Source organism: Hyalella azteca, unplaced genomic scaffold (genome assembly GCF_000764305.2).
Source record: "Hyalella azteca isolate HAZT.00-mixed unplaced genomic scaffold, Hazt_2.0.2 contig11623, whole genome shotgun sequence".
Lineage (NCBI taxonomy): Eukaryota > Metazoa > Arthropoda > Malacostraca > Amphipoda > Hyalellidae > Hyalella > Hyalella azteca.
The window spans coordinates 49,964-69,804 of record NW_025941614.1 but is presented as its reverse complement, the minus strand read 5'-3'; the positions used below and the strand labels follow the sequence as shown (position 1 = coordinate 69,804).

Genomic DNA, 19,841 nt, shown 5'->3' with positions numbered 1-19,841 from the left:
GACGATATAGTGAAGTACACCTTTAGGACAGTCTAAAAATTAGCGTTTATTCATTGACGTTTCCTGGAGTCGGGCGGAAATGCCAGTGCTACTGGCCTGTAAATTCTGAGTTGGTATGTGAGTAAAAGAAACGCTTCTGAAAATGATTTACTGAAGCATTTTTCGAGTACAGTCGATGATTTTGTTACAAATAATTTTTTAGTGCACAGTAATATGGTTAACACGTCATTACACACTAAGGTCATAGAGTATAAAAGTATAAAAACTGTTTCATTAAGTTAGGCTGAAAGTTGGCTAAACTAAATTCTTAGGATAACGAACAACTTATGTTCTTACGGTTAGATATTTCCTCGCGTTTAAAGATACCACGTATATTGGCATAATAGGTTACAACACCAGCAAAATGACCCTAGAAGAGAAAGCGGTGCAAGCTTCCAGACAAAAATAGTCGGTTTCGAACATAAGTTTTTCCTCTCAAAAAAACCGTGACTGAAAAAATGCGTTACATTATCTCAATATTGCACAGATGTCAGCCTCCGTAAAACATAAACTTACGCTACACGCACTCTTAGTTCATAAAAATATCATCCTTAACGTCTAAACTGGCATTCAGTATAAGATAGCGGAGCAACAGCTCCGCATCATGAGCCTTGTTCAGCAGAAAGAATCAGTGCATTACAATTAACATATTTTGAGTTACGAAGACGATTGTAAGACACCAAATAAATAAATGTAAATATTATTCTTTTACCAAAGAATAATCGCATCTTCGGTGTCGCAGTCTTTTCAGTTTTGAAATTCCACAGAAAACTTAAAAATATGTTAACTTGTAGACCTAGAAATTCTATGTTACGAGAAATGTCTTTTTTATTATATTTTTTAACTTTGGATTACGTTGCCGGTTATCTTAACATTTAAGAGGGCAATCACGAATGAGCATTCGCAAACCAGCGTATCAAGTAGTCGACCGCGCATTGTGTGCATGCAGGTATTAGACAATAATGATGTTTTACGTGAAATTTTACGTAAAATTCGATACCACGATGAAGTTAAACTGTTGAAATAATTAAAACTCTAGCAAAATTTGGCGAAGATCATCGTAAGCATTCCATTTTGAGCGAGATTAGATAGCGCTCATTTAATATTCATGTTCATCGTCCTCAGGTTCGGTGGAGTCCATCGCCACCTCCTCATAGTCGTGTTCCAGAGCAGCGAGGTCTTCCCGAGCCTCAGCAAACTCTCCCTCTTCCATGCCCTCGCCCACGTACCTGAGGGAGGAGGTCCGAGGGTTCGATTAGATGATAAGCAGTGGTGAGTGATCAATTGAAGGAAAGCGGATAAATAGTGGTGATTGGATAAACAGTGGTGGAATAATTGGATAAATAGTGGTGAGAATCACTGGATAAATAATGGTGAGCAATTACTGGAAAATTTGTGGTGAGCAATTGCTGGATGAATAGTGGTGCGCAATCATTGGACAAATAGTGTTGAGCGATCACTGGGTAAGGAGGAAGTTAATTGACTAAAATCTACTTCTTAGAATAACCACCGTAAGATACACTGTATAGTCCTTGAATGCTCACCAGTGTACGAAGGCTCGCTTGTTGTACATAAGATCAAACTTGTGGTTAAGTCTTGCCCAGGCTTCAGCGATGGCGGTTGTGTTGGAGATCATGCAAACGGCGCGCTGCGTGGGTGCCATGTCCCCACCAGGAATAACCGTCGGGGCCTGGTAGTTGATCCCCACCTGTGCCAAAACCAGGAAGGTTTTGAAAAGATACAAATGACTTCCAGTCGTTAACTTAGACACATGCACCAAAACCAGAAAGGTTTTGAAAAGATACCAATGACTTTCAGTCGCTAACTTAGACACCTGCATCAAAACCAGAAAGGTTTTGAAAAAGACACCAATGACTTCTAGTCGCTAACTTGGATACAAAGACAATAAATGTCAAATCATTAATGATTTTATATGTGGACAAATCATTCACTTTCAATGTACGGCAACAGCTGGGGAAATGAAATATTCGACAACCAGTAAAACAGTATTTAATTGGGGACGAATTTCAATTAAAAACAGCATCCAGCTAGTATTTTCTGGACAAGAGAAAAGTTTTCAGATTGCAATATTTGCCGTCAGAAAGATTTTGATAACCATTATAAAACAATATTTAATTGGGGATGAATTTCATTAAAAATCTGCATTCAGCTAGTATTTTTAAGATATGAGGCAATAGATACCAAGCTGTGTGGGCACGTACCTTGAAGCCAGTTGGGCACCAATCCACGAACTGGATTTGGCGCTTGGTCTTGATGGTGGCGATGGCGGCGTTGACGTCTTTAGGCACGACGTCACCGCGGTACAGCAGGCAACACGCCATGTACTTGCCTGCACATCCACAGTACATTTCATACGTCATGAGAATGATCTCTGAAGGTTGTGATCACACAGATGAACGAATTGTATTTCAAAAATTCTTTTTAATTATCGAATAAATTAAAATTATTAACAATACCGGTTATTTTCGATAAAATATTATATTATTGCACTACAAGGAGTGAAGTAAAAATATCCACACGGATTAAGATTTTTTAAAGTTGCAAAGGCTTTCAATTTTATCAAGAAAGGGAAACGTTTGCGGTATGATGTCATGGTTTAGACTTTAGAATGAATATAGAGAATTCAGAATGAATATAGAGAATTCAACAATTTCTATGCCTGCTCTTTGATATGTCATAATTAATACCCACCTCTCCGTGGATCACACTTCACCATCTGGTTGGCAGGCTCGAAGCAAGCGTTGGTGATTTCTGCCACAGTCAGCTGCTCGTGGTAGGCCTGTAGAAATTTCACGTATTCAGAGGGGCTCGCGTAATTGAGCGGACATGTGTAAAATGCTACATAGAAAGGTATAAATGGATAATCCATCTTATAGATAAATCAATATTCGAGTTATAGTTAATTCGATTTGTATGAATAAGTGGAAAGTTTAATTTTAAGTAATTCTTTCAGATAAAAATCAATAGGCCAAGGAAGGAAACGATTATCACGCTGAGAGAATTGATGACATAAAGCAGTTTCTATAATATTTGCGCACAGATATTTGGTACAATTTAGCTAAATTAAAGAAACTTTTGTAGTGAAATGAACATAAGTAACACAAGAAATTTAACCTTAAAATCAATACGAGGATTCAACAGTGGTATTCTTAACGCAACAACGCTGCTTGAAATAACCGTGCAAAAACGGTCTGACGGGCGTTATAATGGCCGGCAGCCGCGTGGAAATAAACAGTTTGCCGTTTTTAGCGCATTTTCTCATTTATGGAAAAAATGCCCTATTGTGCTCGCCATGTCCGTCTGTCTGTCTGTCCGTCCGTGACTTCACGTTTTCGTCGACGAGAAAATGCGCTCCCTGTCACTCACTGCAGTGAGTATTGAGTTATATATTTTTTTACTTTTGTACGCGTTTCTTGTGTTAAATAAAAAAACGGCAACACGAAGCTTTGTTACGTGCCGGTCGGCCGCTAAATGGCGAAAAGACCGTTCTAATGCGATTTTTCGAACAGAAAAAGTAACTTACCTTCTCGACGGACAGGACGGGCGAGTACGTGACGAGAGGGAAGTGGATACGCGGATACGGTACCAGGTTCGTCTGGAACTCCGTCAGGTCAACGTTCAGAGCACCGTCAAACCTGTGAGAGATTAACATTTATAACAATTATAGCAATTGTATACTTAATTAAATTATTCTTAATTGAAAATATTGTATATTTTCTAATTAAATTTAATTTTAGATTGAGAACACCCGGTATTAGGTACCGTACGTGAATTGCTATATAATGTAACTGTGCTGATGGTACTTGAGTCGGAGATCGAGCCAGAACTTATTATGGTGAAAAAATAAAAATAATCAAATAATTTTGCATTTCTAAAGGTATTCCTAGACATCACTCATTACATACGAACGCTTTAAAAAACGACTTCCACATTTACGTTTTACGTAGCGTCTGATGATAACATCAGAGACAACCTCGAATTAATTCTAGCTATAAAACTCCACATTCGTCACCAGTCTAACTTGTCAACCCGTTGAAAAAAGGCCACTTTAAAAAGAAGGCCAAAAAGGCCAATTCCAGCCCGACCACCACAACTGACCTGAGTGAGGCGGTGATGGAGGACACGATCTGGCCGATCATCCTGTTGAGGTTCTCGTAGGAGGGGCGCTCGATGCCGAGGTTTCTCCTGCAGATGTCGTAGATGGCTTCGTTGTCAACCATGAAGGCGCAGTCCGAGTGCTCCAGCGTCGTGTGCGTCGTCAGGATGGAGTTGTAGGGCTCCACTACTGCGGTGCAGATCTGAACAGTAGATCTATTTAGTTCTTATTCGTATAGGCCACGATTGTTGAAATAAATATTGATTATTTAGAGGATAAAGGACTTAGTCGTGGGGGTAATAATGGAGTATAGGATAATAGTGGATTAAGTCCTATAGGAATAAAGGATATAGGAATTAGTCGTGGGTTAGTTTTAAACTATAAATGACAGTTTTGAAATATAACTGATAGTTCTAAACTATAAATGATAGTTTTAAAATATAAATGATAGTTTTAAAATATAAGTGATAGTTTTAAAATAATTATGATAGTTTTAAACTATAAATGATAGTTTTGAAATATAAATGATAGCTTGAAAATATAAATTATAGTTTTAAATATAAATGATAGTGATAGAGGATGTGGATATATGAATGTGAATTACATGTGGATTTATTATGAGTGTTTATAGTGGTATATTTAGTTTATACCACTATATAGTGGTATATAGTATATAATATATTCATATATATTATATATTAGTAATGTGGATTTATAGTGCTTAGATTATTGATATATGAATGAGAATTAACCATGAGCCGAGAGTTTGAGAGAGCGTATACCTGCGGCGCGGGGTATACGGTTAATATTTTTAGTTTTTAGATTATTGAAATATGAATGAGAATTAAAGATGAGTTAGGAGATGAAAGATGAGCGTATACCTGCGGCGCGGGGTATACGGTGAATTGCAGTTTGCTCTTCTTGCCGTAGTCTACGGAGAGTCTCTCCATGAGCAGCGACGTGAAGCCAGAGCCTGTGCCCCCTCCGAACGAGTGGAACACTAGGAACCCCTGCACAAAATTCGGTAATTAATATTTTGAATAACTTTTTAAGCCTAATTGCTTATAATGAGATGAAATTAAATGAAATTTATAGTAATCATCGTTTTTATATGAACCCAGGTAAACAAGTGTGATGTTGATATTTCGAATGAAATTGATAACTATTTATATGAACCAAGCCGTAAATAAGTGTGAACCAAGGTAAACGAGTGTCACGTTGATATTTCGAATGAAATTGATAATTATTTATGTGAACCAAGTTAAACAAGTGTCATGTTGAGATTTCGGAATGAAATGATAATTTCAATTCATGACAGAATTGCTGACCTGAAGACCGCTGCAGGCGTCGACCATCTTGCGGACCTTGTCGAGCACGAGGTCGACCTGCTCCTTGCCGATGGTGTAGTGACCGCGCGCGTAGTTATTAGCCGCGTCCTCCTTACCGGAGATCAGCTGTTCAGGGTGGAACAGTTGACGGTATGGTCCAGTGCGCACCGTGTCTGAAACGTATTTTAATTTAGTAAATTTTGAATGTATCGGGTTCCAAAGGCAGAATCCCTTGTGAATCAAAGTCACGAAAAGTTCAAGAATCGGCATCAGGCCATGGGCCTATTTCTTCAATGCCGACACTTCTATTCGCATCTATTCTATACCGAAAGAATTGCCAAACATACGCAAAATTCAGTACCGAAACACGTATATGCAAGAACTTTGCACGTTTCCGTTTAGCTGATAAAATGAAGCGTAAAGTGAAACAATGAGAAATGTCCCTATATATGAATTACATAATTTAGGAAAATTTACTTACCTACGACGGTGGGCTCGAGGTCGACGTAGATGGCCCTTGAGATTTCGATTGAATTTTATAATTATTTATATGAACCAAGTTAAACAAGTGTCATGTTGATATTTCGAATGAAATTGATAATTTCAATTTATGACCAAATTGCTGACCTGAAGACCGCTGCAGGCGTCGACCATCTTGCGGACCTTGTCGAGCACGAGGTCGACCTGCTCCTTGCCAATGGTGTAGTGACCGCGCGCGTAGTTATTAGCCGCGTCCTCCTTACCGGAGATCAGCTGTTCAGGGTGGAACAGTTGGCGGTATGGTCCAGTGCGTACCGTGTCTGAAACGTATTTATTTTTATTTAGTGAATTTTGAATGTATACCGAAATAACTACCAAAATATTTGCAAAATTCAGTACCGAAATACGTATATGTATACACACGTATATACTTAAGTATATACGTGTATATAGACACTGTACGTAAGTATATACGAAACAAGTATATACTTTCCGAGTTTCCATTTGGCTGATTAAATGAAGCGTAAACTGAAACGATGAGAAATGTCCCCATTGTATGAATTGCATGCTTTAGGAAAATTTACTTACCTACGACGGTGGGCTCGAGGTCGACGTAGATGGCCCTGGGCACGTATTTGCCACGGCCAGTTTCTTGGAAGAACGTCGTGTACATGTTCTCATCCCCCACCAGGTCATCGCCTGATGTATATGTATTATGTATATAGATTCTAAGCCTTCTCGAATACATGAATTAACAAAACAATTAAACCAAGTAAAATGGAAATTCGAAATAAATCAACTAACTGTCACAACTTCACGGGATTGTATTAATTACACAAAATGTTGAAACCCACGGAAAAAGAGTCTTCATTTAAGAAAATTCGCGAAATAATATCATCAGCATAAAATATTCACATGTGCTTAAAAAGCAACTTTATTTTCAATATTAATTGTGAGAATACATAATATATTGCACGTGGATTGTGTTGTGTGGCACTCACTGATGCGGCCGTCGGGCTGGATGCCATGCTCGAGGCAGTACAGTTCCCAGCAAGAGTTGCCCATCTGCACTCCAGCCTGACCGATGTGGATGCTGATGCATTCGCGCTGTAAAAAAACGCACGAAGCTAAATACAACTTTTCTTAGCGTTACTTGGTTGCTTAAATCGTAAATTTACCAAAGATTTAAAAGCAGAGAGAGTAACCGAAAAAATTCACCATTTACTTTTAATAGAAAACGTTCTAGGATTTTGAATTGACGATTGAGCTGGACTAGAAAACTTGTCCCCTCTAAAGAGATGATAAATTTTTCTACAATTTTTTTCGATTTTTCATAAATGCCTTTGGAAATAAATAACTCTGGCATAATAAGAGAGATAATATTTGTCTGTCAACTTACATCTCGGTTCTCAATTATTTAAGATGAAAAGTCTTTTCCCGAACGTCATATCGATAGATTCTTCAGCACGTTACTGACATGAATAGTCAAACTTTTTTACACGAGCTGTTGAAACCGCGCACACGCTGCTGCTCACGCTGCTGCTCACGCTGCTGCTCACGCTGCTGCTCACGCTGCTGCTCACGCTGCTGCTCACGCTGCTGCTCACGCTGCTCAAGAGGTGACCGGTACGACGCCGGGGAAGGCAGACGCGAGCGACGAAGGCGTGAGTAAATGTTTCCTAAAATAGCTTACTTGAGAGGTGGCAGTAATGCCATTTAAGTCTCCATTCGTGAAGTAATATATTTATCTTATTCATGGAACATATTGCATAGCTTGCACAGCATTATTTTGTGATTGCATAGCATTGTCTGTCATATCTCAAGTCGACCGACGATCTCGTTAAGCAGAAAAAGACGCTGGTTTCAAAAGCATGGCTGAAATCTAAATGTTCGATTAGATCAGGAGAAAAAGGATGGCACCAGAATTTTTATCTCCCCCTCCCGTCTTGAGAAATATTCGACGAATTTTATACTATAGATGAAACATACCGTCGGCTTTGCTACCTGAATAATCTTGAGGTATAGTTCTGGTGCTGTTATTTTCTGCTAACAAACTCATGTATTCATGATAACTTCTTAACGTTATATCCTGAGGGTTGAAGTCCCATTTTGACTTCCACACGACCGATGTTTGAAATGATGACACACGGTGAACACTATCTGTAATATTCAACCGATAACTCTTGGTTTAACACAGGTTCGACGTAATACAATAGAAATTTGTTGCGAATTGTCTAGGCAGAAATGTATCAATAAATGCAGATATTTTTGTTCTTCAAATTGTGTATTGATTGATTTGTGTTTATAGGTGCGATGGAGATAAATTGACCTCGCCACAGCGTCGACACATTAATGGGAGCGCAACGCTCTCAACCTCCCTTCATTATGAGGACTCAATCTGCGCCGAGTGAGACCCTCGACGCTACCATTAGTGTCCGTTACTGAGTGACACTGAAGAATTTACCGTGACACGCAGAGGGACGGTGAATATTATGCCTTACTTTACATTCTTTAAGCTAAACTTAATGAAATCGATGCTAAATTTGTAAGACAAAAATTCAGGAAACAATTCAAGCAAAACTTTCACTTATAATTAAGAATGACAATGTACGGATCCGTTCACTGAAGCTCGTAATTTGAAATATATGTGAACGAAGCGAACCAAATTTGAAAATATTACTATCAAAAGGTCTCTACAGACGCGTCTATAATAACTTTACTCGAAATATATCAACCAACAAATATTATTCAAAAGCATGTTTCAGGTATCTTATTGCCAACCAACAGCACCTAAAAGATCATATACGAGTATGTATGCAGCCACAACGAAATTATTATTTTTTAAACTTCGTTAGTACATGCAAAATCTCACCCATAAGCCAAAATCTCACCCATAAGCCAAAATCTCACTAACGATACGAAAGCTTAAAGCGCACACCCACCCTCTTGTGTCAGTAAACTGTGGCAGAGAGCGAGGGTCGGGGGCAGAAGAGAGGGAAGTCTCCCTCTCTTCTGTCCACACAGTTTACAGTGCGGGGCCATGCATGCGGTGACATGTGTACTGCATTTGAATCAATATTTAGCATCTGCGCTGCATGGCGCAACCTTTCATGTGTTCAGACTTACATTTAATTATTCTTCGCTTCAATGTTTGAACATTTCGAGCTGCATTATTTACGGGTTTAAAAATGCCGCGAGGAATAAGCTTTATAAAAGCAATCTCAGTAAATATTTCACTCATCTGAAGGGAAAATTACCATAACGTTAAACTTCACAGAAAACAAATATTTATGGGCTAAAATGATCATAGATTCAGTCACTGGGCAACCAAGATGACAATTCAGATATCAAGGGCCAGACATGAAAAAACAGCTAGCGCTCAGTGAGCATTAGTTTTATTGTCTGCAAGCCACGGCAGAAGTACAGGAAAGGCAGATAAAAAAGTCTCAACAATGTGGCATGCTTCTTGAGCATGAGTTATTTTAGTCTCAGTCTGCCACTGGAGACGACAAGTAAAAGAGATACTAAGCGCGATACAAGCGTGTCTGCCGAGGCTTGCTCTGATCGCGCAGTTTCACGCATCACACCTGACCAAGCATCGATCCTAATTAACACAATTTTACATGACATGAAACTTCTTTATTAAGTTGTGCTAAAAAATATGATGAACATTGACTTCTAGAATAATAAAATACTATGCAGTGACACTGTAGTATTTTCATTTAAGCAATTCATAACAAGCAAAATATAGTGAACACCAATCAGATGCATATTAGGTATGAAGAAAGCAATCTTTATATACATGATGACTGAAACTAGATTTCTCATGAACAAAATCATAATTGCGTTAGAATTCCAGAAGTCAAATTTAAAATAAATCTAGAATCTTATTCTTGGAATTAGTGTTCAAATTAAAATCTCATTATTTACGAGTTCGCGTGACTTCAGTTAGACATTCGATGAAAATTATCATGTGAATGCGGCCAAAAATCTGGCCTTTCCTGAAACGAGATCTCTATTCTCGAATGAATGCCACAAAGAGCTGCTTTGCTAGTATTTCGCGTCCCTTAAGTTTACAGCCTTCAAGTGGTTAAATTAATACAGAAATAACCATTTTAACAGAAACTGGGGCAACTGCAAAATTTGTACGAATACAAAAATTGTACGAAGACAAATTCACTAGAATATTTGCGAAGAATAAATCAAAATAGTTGATAATTATTCTGAGGACTTTAGATCACATTTCGGCTGTGTTTAGAATTCCCTAATCGCAGTACAGTTATACTTCACTATAGAGCCACTCTGGTGAGAGGTGCTTCGTATAAAAACTGCACCGTATCGCGGGTCCATAACACGACGGTATAAGTCGAGAAATGTTCTTTAAGTCGGCGTACACGCTGCGGTTGAGCTTAAGTTACATGGACAGTTTACTACTACCCACGTTCACAAGTTTATTTTAAGACTAATACTTCAGTCCAACGACTTACTTTACCGCTTGAGTGGGTTAGCTTACAACACACTCGCTGAAAACGATTTTCCTTACTTATACTAACTCGAATTTTGTCGTGCGTTTTTTTTTATTTCTACAAGGTGGCAATGAAAATGCTTCTTATATGTTTCAGACATTGTATTGCGTTATTCGTGCCCTTATTTCAAAAGTGCAATCGTAACGTATAATCTGCCTTTTAGTATTCGACCATAGTCCGTCAGAGCTACATGCCACAACAGAAAATAGACTACCACCATATAAAAATTCATTTATGAAATTAAATGAAGTAAACTGTACATTTTTAACAATGAACAGTTGTGACCGCTAAGAGTTGTTGTGTTACATTGTAGTTTTTAATTTTTTGTGTTTCATCATTTATATGATACTAGGTTTTGGATATCCATACTCCATAGCGAAAGGAATCAATTCGGAAAGCTAAAAAGTTTATCCATTTGTTTCGAACATTAACTGATAAACCCCAAATTGACTCGAGAAATTTTTTTAGTTGTAGAAAATAATAATTCACTCAATTATTAATTTTTCTAAGTTAATTTTTATCTTTCAAGTTACTGCGAAACTGTTTTTACGTACGACTTTCTCAACGTTACTCCCATTCTCTTCCACAGCTTCCCACTTTACGTTCTCAGCCTGCGTCGTCTTGGTTGATGGATGTTCATGGTCTTCAGCTCCCAGCCACGCACGCGCATGTCATTCACTCGTCATGTCAATCAGCGATTCGTCTGCCACTAGGAAATGTGCAGTTGTTCTCATTGAGCAACTCATTGCACGCGTTTATAGGGAAGCTCGTGTCGCGCGTCAGTGGAGAGCGGCATGAGTCCTTATGCTTGTTCAGTGAATGTTAATTAGTCTCGATTCTATAGCCAACTTGATAGCAAGCGCTTATTTAAATTGTTGCAAGGAATGCCTCAAACTTTGTTTAACATTAATGAATTTTCAATCAAATTTAAAACAATGATGTATGAAAAATGTTCACATCCGAGATTATTAAGGGATTTCACATCACTCTTATCAAACAGCATTGTACGCTTGACACTTGAATGATTACAAATACTCTGGATGTTTCGTTTCCAAGCAAACACAGTACATTTGTCATTACTGGGGATGAATGTTAAACGAAGTTTCTAATCTGGAAAGAGCAAGAATTATGCGAACTTTAATTAATGAACATATAACATCACCAAATAGTAACCCAATCCAACCGCGATGCTGGGGAACCTATTGACATGAGAGGCTCCTTCCCTCTTAGATCTCTCTCTCAAGAGGCTTTCTTTAGCATGAGGAAGTTGACCCGCATTGTGTGGTGTTGGTATCGATTAAATGTCATTCGAGTCCATGAAGAAGTAGTAAATGAGGGGGGTAGGGTAGGTTTAGAGATTTAAAAGATACGTACGAGTAGTTGTTACCGGAAATTGTTATATTGTCAAACGCAGAGGAAATCACATCCAAAAGTGTGCGAGTCATTCACTAAACGACAGGGATAATTGCGTTCAGTGCAGTTTTTTACATGCAACTTCACAGCTGCAGTTGTATCAACATTAAGTCTAGCTAATATTAAAATATTTACACTTGAAATTCTATAAGAAGCAAAAACGGTAGTAGATAAATATTATAAAACGCCGCAAAATTAGGGTTCACAGATGATCATTACTGTTAGTCTCATTCGCATCTATGATCATCGCTCGTCTCGATTGTGCAATTTTCTAATCGTTTAAGAATGTGTAATTTAAATAACGCACTTACAATAGCCCATATAAAGTGCTATATAGAGCATATGGGGACCTACAATATCCCATATAAAGTGCTATATAGAGCATATGGTACCTACCATAGCCCACATAAAGTGCTATATAGAGCATATGGCACCTACCATAGCCCACATAAAGTGCTATATAGAGCATATGGGCACCTAGCATAGCCCATATAAAGTGCTATATAGAGCATATGGTACCTACCATAGCCCATATAAAGTGCTATATAGAGCCTAAGATTCCTGAGAAGTTTTGTGTGGTTCTCGAGGTTCGCCGGAGTTTGTAGGACCGCCGGAGCGGCTTTTTTTGCTCGGACAAAGCGTCGTGCGAGACTCGAGATTTTCAGTTGAGGGATGGAGGACAGGTGCACCGTNACAGAAAGGCATGTTGATAACTACATTAAAGTATCGTATCCATGAAATTCCACTGAAACAGATAAGATACACAACTCTCTTATATTATAATATGGTGGAAAGTAGCAAAAAATTTATCAATGGGATGTAAGATGATCAATTATTAAGATGACGACGTCACTGCGTCATCATTATCTCCCTGCCACACCCACGCATCAATATATTACCTTCTTCCTCAACGTATAGGTGATACTTAACAGCTCCATGTGTATCGCTTTCTTCCCAGTCATGACACATAATTGACTTCTTTTTGGAGGGTGGTTAAAAGCAATTTACATATATCTATGAATTCAAAGTTCTAAGATAGTAGTTTTATGGAATTCCCAAATTACCGTTAACCTCACTTAGAACATTTCATTAAATTATCTCAATGTGTAACTGCCAAAACGAAATCCAGTTTGCTAGAATTCACTGAAGTACAGCCGCGTCAATTTCAAAGTTGTATGGAGGCCGTTTCTAACGACGGATCAATATTGGTACTAAAAAGCTCAATTTATTGTTCATTCCAAAAATAAAAATAAATATTTAGTCATATTAGTTATATACAAGCGGGTGAATTGCATTCATCAAATTCAATACTTATCCATCAAATTCCTGTCACAAATTACATCAATACTTATCCATTAAATTCCTGTAACGTTCATCAAATTCCTGTCACGAACAGCGATAAAACAATGTTTAAAGACCACAACTCCGCCGATAGAATTGCCAGCTATAAGAAATATTAACGTCAACGCCACACAAGAAAATAGTTCGATGTTTTGCCACGGAAGTCATAAATCTATGGATCCATAAAGCGAAAAATTGCAGCAACTTCAAGCAACTCTCGATCGCGGCCATAATCGCCTGTGAAAACGTTCGTACGCAATCACACAATTGCTACAATAGTGCCGATATAATATAAAATTGTAAATGCCGCGCATGTGACGCTCAAATTAAAATAATCTCAAATAAATATTAATATTCATGTTGGTTTGGACACTTCATTTTTATCAATTTACGATACTCTGCTCGAATGAGCACTACGAGAGCAAGGTGCAAGCAAGTAAAATGGTTTGTAAAGTTAAAAAAATATAAATTTGTGCGAGTTAAACGGAAAAGATATAAACCCTCTTTATTCATAAAGAATGCACTCACAATCGCGTTGTGATGTTAAGTCTTGCCCTTTAAAAATCACGATTCACACACATAATAAAAAACCTGTCATTATACAGCAAATGCTAGATATATTAGTGGACCAGTTTAAAGAGGAACTCCCACTCATTATAACCACCACTTATTCACAAGCAATAACATAATCCGGACATGAGCAATTGGCAGCGTATAAAACATTTAATAGCTCCATCATAGAACACGAGGTTAATAAAGTCTAATTCTACGCCTGGATGGTTCACAAACGAGCGCTTGCGAGTTCCGGAGTTGAACAGCAAGACACCTGTTGGCCCAGCCGACCGTGAGTCAGCTGTTCGTTAACCTCTTGCAAAATTCCGAGACACCCCCCGTGTAATTGTTCCCAGCCAACACACCCTATACGACTTCTACTCACAGCACGCAGTCTTCACTCTCCAAAGAACTGCACCGTGTTACGTATCGTGCAACTACAGGGAATTCAATTGTCGAAGTCTTCGCTAATTAAACACCGGGCGCTACAGAATTTCAAAATTCCTAGGAGGTTATGTAGGGTGAGGCACAAAGATAGGTGACAATGAAACAAATGAAAGTTCATGCACGTGTTTCAAGTCATTTTCCAATGAAAATCCTTTCAAACCAGTCTGCCGGTAAACATAGTTCAACTCTCGAACACGCAACTCGAACATGACACGTAAAATTGCCCAAATGCTTCTGATTATTTCAAAAGAAAAATTTAGGCAACCTAAAAACTCAATGATTTTGCAATTGACAAAAAATGAAATTTGTGAAGCCAACTAAAGAAATTCTAACTCTAATAAACTCTATAAGATTGTCAAACAATCTGAGCAGCAACGCAAAAAAATAATATAAAACCTCAGAATACCTGGAAATAAAGATTACTGGATACCAAAGAAATTTAATTTTAGCCCGTCTGACGATCACTACATGCTATTTGCTCCTAATCTAAGTATTTATTAAATCATGTGATTTCCTAAATCTAACAATTCCTCAGGTAGTTTGACCTTGAGAAGAGAGATGATGCAGTTAGCAGCATGTGATGTAAATGTGACGCATGAGCCACGTGTTTTCTGGTTCACCTGATCGCTCTGATCTCAGCGCCGGATGGTGACACTGGATCACGCAGCAACGTGCGTGTCGCCGCGCTGATGTCGACGAGTCGGGACCAGGCCAAGGGAAGCTGTCTTCTGTCACGTTGTGTTGTCACTCTGTGTTCTGTCACTCTGTTCCGTCACTCTGTGTTCTGTCACTCTATGTTCCGTCACTCTGTGCTCCGTCACTCTGTGTTACGTCACTCTGTGCTCCGTCACTCTGTTCCGTCACTCTCTGTTCCGTCACTCTGTGTTCCTATTGCACTACGCCTCCCGCCCTCCCAGCTCCATTGTCTCTGACACCGACACCGTGCGGTCATTACTCCCGCTCTAGCTAACCCTGATAATAATGAAAACATGATCTGGTACCCATTAGGCAATTCGATCATCTATTGGATCAAATTGTCAAAACAATATTGCAAGTGAAGGAAAATTAAATTTAGGCGAAACGGATGCGACGAACGAAACAAATACACTTCAAGCTTTACTGCATAAAATGAGCATTGCCTTATTGCGGAACGTAAAGGGTGATTTTCAAAACTAAAATAGTAAAATTATCGTATGAATTCATCCATTATTTCTCACTTATAAAACAAAAACATAACCAATATGGGATCAGAGTTGAACAAATCCAATGCTCCTGAAGAAATGTTAGAACAATAAACAGTTTTCTTACACGGTTCGATGAGGCGGAGGATGCTCGGCGAAAATTCAACAAGACCAAGACGGATAGATGGATCGCTGCAATTGCACAGCGCCGAAAAAGGGTTCAACGACTTCTACCAGCACGAGACTAAACTGATAAAAATAATTTGAGGCAGCGAATTAGCGAGAAGAAAGAGAGAAATTGCCGTGAATGGCTCACAACAAATGGATCTCGGATCAGTTTTGGCCGCGAACGTACGTGATGCCGTTTGAGAGTAATAGAGATCAATAAAAATTAGTTCGTGTCAGTAACACATTTGGAGTTTTGAGGACGTAAGAACCAGGGTGAACGTGAACATAATTAACTAAATCTATTCGCACGTATCTCGAGAAAATTCGAGTATCATGGCCACGCACGAGCAAGAAAGCTTTAGTGTGGGTAAAATTCAAGGTTTATATTTTGCAATAGATAATTTCGGTTAATGTTAGAGGAATAAATTGATTGAAAATGTTGGATCGGAGAGGTCACCTTGCCGCAAAGTCGCGCGTTCGTGGAATTGAAATTTCTTGCCTTTCGATTTGATTTGAAGGGCAAGCTTTGTTATGTCTATAGGAATAAAGGATATAGGAATTAGTCGTGGGTGTAATAATTGAATATAGGATAATGGTCGATTAATTACTTTAGGAATAAAGGATATAAGACCTAATCGTGGATGCAATAAAAGGAAAAATGAGAAATGTTTTTTTTTTCAAATTGAAACATCACAGTTTTGCAGATAAAGGAAACTCATAATGATAATTGATGAAATATGCGTGATATTTCTCAACGAAACATTTGCTTCAGCATCGATATAATATTTAAATCTATGTGAACTTTAATTTCCCTCAAAAAATGGGCCAAAGCAGCAAATATAAATACACAATTGAACTGATTGAAGCTATAAATAATTCAAGACATAAGTTATCGGAGAATATAGTTTAAAACTATAAGTGATAGTTTTAAAATATAAGTGATAGTTTTAAACTATAGGTGATTATTTTTAATTTTAAATATAAACGATAGTTTTTAAACTATAAGTGATAGTTTTAAACTATAAATGATAGTATTAAACTATATATATAGTGTTTAGATTATCGAAATATGAATGATAATTAAATAAGAGCCGAGAGTTTGAGAGAGAGCGTATACCTGCGGCGCGGGGTATACGGTGAATATTTTTAGTTTTTAGATTATTGAAATATGAATGAGAATTAAAGATGAGTTAGGAGATGAAAGATGAGCGTATACCTGCGGCGCGGGGTATACTTGTTCCGTCACTCTGTGTTCCTATTGCACTACGCCTCCCGCCCTCCCAGCTCCATTGTCTCTGACACCGACACCGTGCGGTCATTACTCCCGCTCTAGCTAACCCTGATAATAATGAAAACATGATCTGGTACCCATTAGGCAATTCGATCATCTATTGGATCAAATTGTCAAAATAATATTGCAAGTGAAAGAAAATTGAATTTAGGTGAAACGGATGCGACGAACGAAACAAATACACTTCAAGCTTTACTGCATAAAATGAGCATTGCCTTATTGTGGAACGTATAGGGTGACTTTCAAAACTAAAATAGTAAAATTATCGTATGAATTCATCCATTATTTCTCACTTATAAAACAAAAACATAACCAATATGGGATCAGAGTTGAACAAATCCAATGCTCCTGAAGAAATGTTAGAACAATAAACAGTTTTCTTACACGGTTCGATGAGGCGGAGGATGCTCGGCGAAAATTCAACAAGACCAAGACGGATAGATGGATCGCTGCAATTGCACAGCGCCGAAAAAGGGTTCAACGACTTCTACCAGCACGAGACTAAACTGATAAAAATAATTTGAGGCAGCGAATTAGCGAGAAGAAAGAGAGAAATTGCCGTGAATGGCTCACAACAAATGGATCTCGGATCAGTTTTGGCCGCGAACGTACGTGATGCCGTTTGAGAGTAATAGAGATCAATAAAAATTAGTTCGTGTCAGTAACACATTTGGAGTTTTGAGGACGTAAGAACCAGGGTGAACGTGAACATAATTAACTAAATCTATTCGCACGTATCTCGAGAAAATTCGAGTATCGTGGACACGCACGATCAATAAAGCTTTAGTGTGGGTAAAATTCAAGGTTTATATTTTGCAATAGAGAATTTCGGTTAATGTTAGAGAAATAAATTGATGGAAAAAGTTGGATCGGAGAGGTCACCTTGCCGCAAAGTCACGCGTTCGTGGAATTGAAATTTCTTGCCTTTCGATTTGATTTGAAGGGCAAGCTTTGTTATGTTAGTACAAACTAAAATCTTGCAATGATATTTAGAAATTTCGAAAAAGGTAATCAACCTATTCTAAAATTTAGACAACATAGTACAAAGGATTTTCCGCAAGCACTCATAATATTTTCTTTAAAAATAATTGCAAAATTCTCCAAATATTTCCTCGCAGGGCATAAGTGTATGTACATTTTCACACATTCCTTTATTATTAATAACAAATCCAGCATTCCGACAAAGAGAGCTAACTGAGATACTCGCACTTTAAAATTCTTTTCCGTCCATTAATGGGAAGCCAAGAGACAATGAACTACAGCCCTTTAAATAAATGATTTTTCTGCCTTGGAACACTGCACCTTGCAGCGCCGTGCTTCATTGTGTTTAAAAAAGGAAACCAGGTTATAAAATTTTCCTAAAAGGAATTAGGTTAAATCATTTGGACTGCAGATACATTTAGTGTAAATTAAAACTGGCAGTGTAGGGCGAATAGATTAATTCCACATCATGGCGGCCAATAGGAAGTTCAATAAATCGTTTTCAGCACGAAATAAAAATGTCCCTCGTTCGTATGCAAGTTTTTAGATCATTAGCTTACTTTAACCGTAAATTTATTAAATTGCGAATTGCTCTGCCCACTGAAAAAATGGCCAGTTTACTTGGTATTTTCTTTCACCTTCAAAAGACCTGTATACAGTATTTGTATATTGTATATTTTCACCTGTACAAGAACTATCTCATGCGATGAATAATTAGTATGAATCTCTCTCCTATACTTAATTGAATTCTATAAATGCTAGGGTGTTGGAGATCCTTTTCATTTCATTTACATTGGAACATAGAAATTGTAAACGTACCTCCAACTATAGTCACGTTTCAGTAAATAATTTATTTATTCATAGATGAAACAGATATAGTACTGTATAGTACAAATATCGGAAATCATCTTATAGTGAGGTAAAGTGGAAAAACAGTTTCCTACCAATGGGCGATGAAACGTGGCAAAATCCACAAGTTGACTCATCACAAACTGAAACATAAACCAAAATATTCCGACCAGCAGCTTTGCTTCTCGAGCTAAAAGTTAAATTCTCCGTTATCACGAGGATTTGTTTTATCAGCTCATAAAATACGCGCAACGCAGACACAAAAGTTAGCTGAGCCGGCGACACGCTTCCGTTCTTTACACGATCGCAGTTCCTAGAAGAGGGGATCAGGTCCGTCTGCTGTATACGTATTGAGCAGGTGGCCGCACCTGTTGTTCTACCTGCAGTATGATGCGCAGATTAGATCATTGAATGTGTGAATATGAAATGAATCATGGATGGACGAGCATCCGCAACTAACTCTCTCCTGCTCAGCAAATTTCACAGTTAATGGAAACAATAAATAAGCTATTATATTTTTGATTATATATTATGTATGAGTGAATATGGTTGACTGGATATCGAAACGCAGTGCATAATTTCCGAAAAGATAGCTCGAACGACGACATTAAGTCGCTTGATCTTTCAAGATCGCAGCTGTGCGCATGGGATAAAATGTTATGAATAAAATCCAGACTTCATCAGCAATCAAAGTTTTACTTTAGATTTTTTTTGGCTAACACCTTTTGGTGTTGAAGTGATTTAAAATTAGAACCAGAATAATATAGTAAATACATACATGAAAATAAAAATATTGAATAAATAACTCTAGTTTAAAGGGAGTTTTCCAGTGTCATGTTGATGGCCACCCATCCTGAACCACTCCCTCCCTCTGCTTGATGTCCAGTGGACCGTGCATCCGCTGAGTCCAACACTCGATCGCCACTGACACCGTCATCATCAGGCTTCTCAGCGGATGATGAAAGTCTTCAATGATTTAAATTTAGGTATCAACTTCCGTGCATTAAATTTTAAGCGCTTCTGAATCATTTCATTTGTTATATTGTTTGGGAGTAGTGTTCTCACGAAGAAAACAGGAAATGATATTCGAAAAATCTATATTAAGAGAGGAAAGTGAGATTGTTCTCA

General features: G+C 38.0%; 1 protein-coding gene across 1 annotated transcript in view; it reads right to left on the bottom strand.

Moving 5' to 3' along the window:
- Nucleotides 1–134: 134 nt before the first annotated feature.
- Nucleotides 135–19,841, bottom strand: part of LOC108667405 (tubulin alpha-8 chain) — a 33,059-nt gene continuing 13,352 nt past the window's right edge. Inside the window, exons 2-11 of the mRNA XM_018154428.2 lie at nt 6,966–7,071; nt 6,553–6,663; nt 5,485–5,657; nt 5,038–5,166; nt 4,159–4,358; nt 3,584–3,695; nt 2,752–2,839; nt 2,262–2,389; nt 1,584–1,747; nt 135–1,268 (exon numbers count right to left, since the gene is read on the bottom strand). Of these exons, the coding sequence (XP_018009917.1) occupies nt 1,139–1,268; nt 1,584–1,747; nt 2,262–2,389; nt 2,752–2,839; nt 3,584–3,695; nt 4,159–4,358; nt 5,038–5,166; nt 5,485–5,657; nt 6,553–6,663; nt 6,966–7,071 (1,341 nt within the window). The 3' untranslated portion in view covers nt 135–1,138. The remainder of the gene's footprint in view (nt 1,269–1,583; nt 1,748–2,261; nt 2,390–2,751; nt 2,840–3,583; nt 3,696–4,158; nt 4,359–5,037; nt 5,167–5,484; nt 5,658–6,552; nt 6,664–6,965; nt 7,072–19,841) is intronic.